At 45.0% G+C, this 7,440-nt stretch overlaps 1 protein-coding gene across 1 annotated transcript in view; it reads left to right on the forward strand.

The window, feature by feature from the left end:
• The first annotated feature begins 704 nt into the window (after positions 1-704).
• Positions 705-7,440, forward strand: part of LOC108789240 (protein diaphanous homolog 3-like) — a 127,459-nt gene continuing 120,723 nt past the window's right edge. Inside the window, exon 1 of the mRNA XM_018559202.1 lies at positions 705-951. Within this exon, the coding sequence (XP_018414704.1) occupies positions 841-951 (111 nt within the window). The 5' untranslated portion in view covers positions 705-840. The remainder of the gene's footprint in view (positions 952-7,440) is intronic.

Below are 7,440 nucleotides of genomic sequence, written 5' to 3' on the forward strand. Positions count from 1 at the left end.
CCTCAGCGCTCCAGCTAAAGCGCTGCGCAAACTGTTGGCACTATATAAATACTATGTAATAATAATAATAATAACTACAACTCCCATAAGGCGTTGCAAGACTGTCAGCCACAAACATGACTCCCAGAGACAGAGGCAGGATGGGCTTTGTAGTTTCACCACAGTGGAGTGCTCAGGTTGCCAACTCCTAGCCTAAAACATACCAAAGGTGAGAGAATAACTTCACCACTACATACCATACCATACACCAACAAGCCACGTCTGCTTTATTGGCAGCACCATCTTTATTAGGTCCTGCTGGCAATTTTCTCCATAAACCGTTGAAGGTGCCCCTCCTTAATATTCTTCAATGTTGGCAACTAAGTTTTGCTAGTTATATCATTTTGTTATACAGGTCTACACACAGACCCAATAGAAGGGCAGCTGTGGAGAAGTGAGATTCCGAGGGATCATTCTGCAATGAAGAAACGGAGGACAGGAGTGGCAAATGACAAACAGCAGGCAGAGTCCAGAGGTCTCTGCCAGGCACAAAGATGGCCGCTCGAAGCTCAAGTGTCACCTGACTGATAGGTTAGCAGATTCTGAGAGTGGTTGGCCGCTGTCTATGGCAGAGCCTTCGGCACTTTTCAATTGGCTAAGTGGCAGGCAGCAGGCGTGGTTGTACTGGCGGGAACATTGAGCCTGGCGGTGGGTTTGAAGTGTGTGTCGTGTATGAGATCGTACTCACACATAAGTGGATCACCGCGCCCCTCCCCCCCCTCACATCGGTAATCGGATTCCTCGTAATCCACAGGTGACAGCTTCATCCCGCCGCTCGGGGCTCCCATACCTCTCCGTGCAATGGACCGAGGCAAGATGAGCCGCAAACAGCGAGGAGGGCCTGCCTACCCCACCTACCCTGAGCCGACCGGACACCCGGGAGAGGACGGGGACAAAAAGTTCTCCAAGTTTGTGAGTATCCGGGAGAAGGGCGGGAGGTCAATGGGACTCCTAGTATTCCCGGGACTCAATTCCTGTGCTGTCATCTGCTGTCTATGTTCTGTCAGGGACTGTCACCTCTCCTGTCATAGGAATTTGCTGTCTATGTCCTGTCAGGGACTGTCTCCTGTCCTGCCATGAGGATCTGCTGTCTATGTCCTGTCAGGGACTGTCTCCTGTCCTGCCATGAGGATCTGCTGTCTATGTCCTGTCAGGGACTGTCTCCTGTCCTGCCATGAGGTTCTGCTGTCTATGTCCTGTCAGGAACTGTCACCTCTCCTGCCATAGGGGTCTGCTGTCTATGTCCTGTCAGGGACTGTCACCTCTCCTGCCATAGGGATCTGCTGTCTATGTCCTGTCGGGGACTGTCACCTCTCCTGCCATAGGGATCTGCTGTCTATGTCCTGTCGGGGACTGTCACCTCTGGTGTGCTAGAAGTCGGCTGTCTATGTTTCTAATGATGGTCACTTAGTTTCTTAATTCCTGACTGGTCCCTGTGTCTGTCCCTCTCCATCTGTCCTTCTTCTGGGTGTGGTGTATCAGTCACCAGGGAGGGGACGTTTCCTCCAGCACAGTCCCCGGTATATACAAATGGGAGACGGCTGTGAGATTGGTGACACTTGTAGAGACATATGTGGAGTACAGAAGGACGGGGGGCTCACAAGGGATTGTATATATAGAGATGCTGAGTCAGTATCCCGAGGACTGTAGGGAGGACAATCTCCCCCGCAGTATAGGAAGGTTTTGTGAACGTCCCGCAATGTGTGATAAAACAGAGAACAGACGCTGCCGAAAGTGCCATCTTTCCGACAAAGTTGCAGTGCATGCTGGTTTCTCTCCTCCCTGATGGGCACTCCTCTGTGTCCCCCTGACACAGCTCAGCATCCATCGGGGAGGAGAGAAACTGTCAGGGGAGGCCGAGCAGTGCGGGGAGGAGAGCGATGTGAGCAGCCGGCGTGTCACGAGGTGCCCGGGCTCTCCCCCCGCACCACCCCACCCCGCACCACTCAGCCTCCTGTGACAGCATGTCAGAGAGGAGAGCGAGTACAAGCAGTCAGTGATCAGTGATCGCTGAGTGTTTGTACACAATTGAGGACGTAGTATGGTTACTATATCCTCAATTATGAAGGAATAGGAAGTGATCTACATCACCTCCTGTTCATTCATAGCTGTGGTGATAGTAACATACTCTGTCCTCAAGTTATGAATGAACAGGAACACTCCGAATAGAGACTTCCTGTTCATTTATAACAGGGGATAAGAGATACAGAATAAGAGACTGGGGGCTCTGTGTCCCTGGGGGCTCTGTGTCCCTGGGGGCTCTGTGTCCTCAATCTTTTTCTATTTTAAAAGGTAAATATTAGGGGTCTGTTAAGACCCCTAATATTTCCCGGAAGCCCCTAAAAAGTAAAAAATAAAATTATTTACTAAAAATAAATGTAAAAAAATTAAAAAGTTTATGAAAAATAAATAAAAATATTTACATTTTTAATTTTGTTTTTTTTTTCGGTTTTGTTTTGCTTTTAAAAATGTAATTTTGGCGCACCTCCTACTTTTCTTGCCTATTGGCGTGCTCAGCACTGGACAAATCCCTGGTGCCAGGTAGCCAATGGCCTTAAACATTACAGCTGGGGTGAGGTTTTCTCTAGTTGTCAATGGAGCTTGCGCCTTTAAAGATCCTGAGTTCCATATTTATTTGTTCCCTGAGATGTCTATGCATTAGCTCAAATAATAAAACAAGTCAATTTTTAACCCCTTCATGACCCATGCCGGTATTATCACGTCATGAAGTTTGAAGGGGTTAAACAGACTCCTGGTGGCTTTTAGCCGCCGGGAGTCTGTTTAGTTTTGTAGAGCCGGCTTTACAATTGAAGCGATCTGGCGGCTCAGCTGCTGCCAGATCGCTTCTACGATCCGGTAACCAGGCCACCCCCCCCCGCCTGACACCCCCTGCCTTGTTTCCCGGGCTCCACTGCCCCTCCATGAGCCCAGGACTGGCTTGTCGGGAAGCTGGGGAGGAGAACAGCGAATGTCCATTCACTGATTTCCTCCCTGTACTATGGTACCGGGAGCGACGCGTATTGCATCACTTCCAGTCCCATAGCTGTCATTGCTGTGCTCCTGAAGCCCAGAAATAAGCTATTGAAGTGTGATCTGCATTTTAATAGTTTATTTAGAGTGTAAAGGTGATACCAAGGGTCTTTTGGACCCCCCAGCATCACCTTAAAGGGCACCTGTCACTGACAATATGCTATCACATGGAGGGCTTATAAGCCCCCCTATGTGATAGCAATTAAAGTAAAAAAAAAAAGTTTTAAAAATATTAAATGTAAAAATTATAATGAAAACATTGTTAAAGTCCCCCGCCCAATCGAGCAGGCGCGTCGTCACTTAAACACGAGTCGGGTGTGCCTACATATGAAAATGACGATCACGATACACATGTTGGCTATCGCCACGAACGCCGGAGTGAGAACAATAATTCAGGGGCCAATAAAGCTTCATCGATGGGCTTTTTGGGGTACTGAATTTTGTCGCAGCTTCACGGATGCACACAATTTTTAACCTGGGCATGTTGGGTATCTATTTACTCGTTAGTCCATCACGGGAGCAAGCTCGGAGCGGTGGAAGTAAAAATAAAAAAGTGTGGTGTGCAATATAGTGAAATGGAAAGTGTAAAATTATGCAGCAATGAATGCAGAATGGCACCGGCTATAGAGGACTACAAATCCCAGCAATAGAGGAATACAACAAATCCCAGCAATAGTACATTATAGCTGGCGGTATTCTGTATTGCGCTGTATAATGCATTTGCTGTGATTTGTTGTACAGGTATTCCTCACTTAACGACCGAGTTCCGTTCCTACGACCAGGTCGTTAAACGTATTGGTCGTTAAGTGAGGAACTCTATACAGTACTGTACTGCATTAGTACAGTACTGTATAGCGTTGCCGATGTACAGTAACGAACAGTGTACTGTACATCGGGCAATGGAAATACTTACCGGGACCTGCAGTGAAGATCGGAGGATGTCACTTCCGCCGGCGACACGTCGCACTGACGCTGACGCGCAAGGTCGATCGGCGGTCCGTCGTACGTGCGAGTGGTCGCAAAACAGGGAAGTCGGTAAGTGAGGAACATCTGTATTCCTCTATAGCTGGTGGTAAATTATTGCACTGTATAATTATACAGCGCAATGCAGAATACCACCAGCTATAGAGGAATACAACAAATCACAGCACATACATTATACTATAATGTACTGTTGCTAGGTTTTGTAGTCCTCTATAGCTGGTGGTATTCTGCGTGCATTGCGCTGCTGTATAATGTATTATTGCTGGGATTTAGTAACCTGGACAGGAGGAAGAATGAATGTATGAATGATGTCACTACACCTCTATTCCATAGGAAACTACAAGTCCCTATGTTGTGGCTGATGAGAATTATAGTTTCTCCATTTATAGCTCTTGTCAAAAAGTAAATCTTAAGTTTGTGTACAGTATGACAGGATTGTCAAAAAGTAAATCTTAAGTTTGTGTACAGTATGACAGGATTGTCAAAAAGTAAATCTTAAGTTTGTGTACAGTATGACAGGATTGTCAAAAAGTAAATCTTAAGTTTGTGTACAGTATGACAGGAGTGTATATAACACCTGGCAACGTCAACCTACATGCAGTTTTTCCTTAAACTAACTTGACCTAAATATAGTGGGGGAGCAGCAGCTCCAGATAGCTATGTGGAAGTGCTGCCCCTGAGGCTTCCTATGGAAAGTTCTTCCTTTCCAGCATATTCCGTGCAGGACAGCTGCTTGTATGTTTGCCCAGCCATGTAATCTGCTGAATTTAGCTCTATCTTTGTAAAACATTAAGAGCAGGTGTGGAAGTGCAATATTGATTTATCTAGACACGTGTCCCTTCTATTTCTAGCTCCGAGCTTTCCAGATGATGATATTTTACATTCCTTTCTGCAGAAAATTTCCTTTATATGAAAATAACGATTTTAGATGCAAAGTCTACATCGTGTGGGACTCTTAGGTTCGGCATGTCAGACTTCTGCATGGAAATGTTTATTTATGGAATTATTTTTATACAGGATTTATAAAGCGTCAACAGTTTTCTCAGGGCTATACAGTTACAATATCATTTCACTACAGGAGGGCCCTGCTCATAAGAGCTTACACTCTAGTAGGAGGGGCAAGTGATATAAAAGGTAATAACTGTGTAGATAGAGTGTAGAAAGACTTAGTGGAAGAAGGAAAAAAATACTGATTGGTTGGTCAGGTGGATGATTCTGGCAGCAGCGCTTAAGATAGACTTAAGGGGTGGTAACTTATTTCTGGTAGGCCAATGAGGAGGGAGTTACAGTAGTCGAGGTGAGATATTACAAGGAGTGAATTAGAAGCTTTGTGGTGTCATATGTTAAAAAGGAACAGCAAAAAGTTTCCCAGCACACTCACCAGCCAGCATGCAAAAAAACTTGTCTCACTGCTAAGGTTAAAAACAGAAGTTTAGATACAAGTCTTCTGCAGAAAATGTGAAAGCCGCACAGCCGCGCCAAGGCACCTCTAGATAGTGCTGTACTAACTCTAAACTATGAGAATCTCCATCTTGGAGCACATGGGGCAAAAGATAAAATTGGGTGCAGGTTTGTCAGGAGGAAGCCCAACCTCCCTTAAAGGCACAGGTACGCATAAGGACCCCGCACATCACAAGGCAACTGAGACCCCCCATGCATCACGGCACCAAATCAGTCAAGCAAAACAAATGGCAAACGCACTCATCAATTTGTTACCAGCTTTACAGCAAGGTGCACATGGAAGGGCCTAATACAGTACAACAGTAAAAAGTTTTCCCAGCACACTCGCCAGCCAGCATGCAAAAAGGGATGTTGGGCTTCCTCCTGACAAGCCTGCACCCAATTTGATCTTTTGCCATATGTGCTCCAAGATGGAGATTCTCATAGTTTAGAGTTAGGACCGCACTATCTAGAGGTGCCTTGGTGCGGCTGTGCGGCTTTCACATTTTCTGCAGAAGACGTATCCAAACCTCTGTTATTATCCTTAGTGGTGAGACAGGTTTTTTTGCATGCTGGCTGGTGAGTGTGCTGGGAAACTTTTTGCTGTTACTGTTTAAAGCCCTTCCGTGTGCACCTTGCTGTAAAGCTGGGAACAAATTGATGAGTGCGTTTGCCCTTTGTTTTGCTTTTCCTATATGTTAAAAAGGGACACATTTTGGAAATGTTGCGGAAGTTGAGTCGGCAAGATTTAGTGATGGGACGTGGGGCAGAAAGGAAAGCTCAGAATCAAGGATTACACAGTGCACGCTGGCTTGATGGAAGGAGTTGATTGTAGTGCATTTCCAACTACCATGTCTTTGTCTGCCTCAATGTGCTGTTCTAATTTTTTTTCTCCATACAAACCAAAAATAAATCAATTCTGCTTTTATACTGTTACTATAACCCTTTCGCTGCCAGACCGCGCCCCCCTTTTTGGTATATTCTCATTTTTTTAAAAACTTCTTTAAAAACGATTAAAAGACTCCGCAGACTGCTTTTGGAAAGTAGGTAGCTGTAGAATAATAAGATGGTGTGTGTGATTTTCTACGCCCCATGCTAGTTGCATAAATGTTTATCAAAACTACAGTTTTTATAAAACTAAGCTCATTATTTTTAGCACACATAGATAAAGCCGAACTTTCAAGGTTCTTAATAAATCTATAAATAAAGATACAACTGTATCGAGCTGGTAACCAATAATAACAAATATTTGAAACTTTCAAGTTGTGGTGAAAATCGTTGCCCCGCACAGTCCCAATGCAGAGACAAGGCAACAAAAACATGCTTTGTGTAGGGCTTGGTCACACCACACACTGTATTGGTGTACAGGGCAATATAATGTCGCTTCGCTCAGTTATATGACATGTCATTTAGATAGAGTTTAAACAAAAAGGAAAAAATAAAGTAACTCATGTTTACCTTTTAGGGGTGGAGGAAAAGATCAAGGACACAGAGTCCTTCCTTCCTCTTCTCCTGCCAAGCACCAGTGCTCTGGACATAGAAAAATGTCTGCATTCATTCACAAAATTTGAAGGAGATTAGTAAATAAGAAAGTCATGTTTACTGATGAAGCTGCTCAGCATCCGGGATGAAAGTCTGCAATTAGACCAGCAGGAAGCCAGGAAGCAGCTTTTATCTCCGTTGGCAGTGTGGGCTATAGTTCCAGGGGGAGGAAGGGTGGTGCACAGAACTCCATCCACAAGGGTCTGCCTATACTTGAAAGGTCAGTTATGGGTGGTCTAACGATTCAACATGTAAATGCAATGCAAGAAGAAAAATCTACAAAGATGCAATATACAAGATACAATGCAAACCCCTTAGTGACCAGTGACGTCTATAGTACGTCACTGGCAACAGGCCCATTTAAATAGTTAGCCGCCGGTACTCTGTTTAAACTTGTCAAGCCGG

This window comes from Nanorana parkeri, unplaced genomic scaffold (genome assembly GCF_000935625.1).
Source record: "Nanorana parkeri isolate BGI_ZX_2015 unplaced genomic scaffold, ASM93562v1 scaffold381, whole genome shotgun sequence".
In the NCBI taxonomy this organism is placed as follows: domain Eukaryota; kingdom Metazoa; phylum Chordata; class Amphibia; order Anura; family Dicroglossidae; genus Nanorana; species Nanorana parkeri.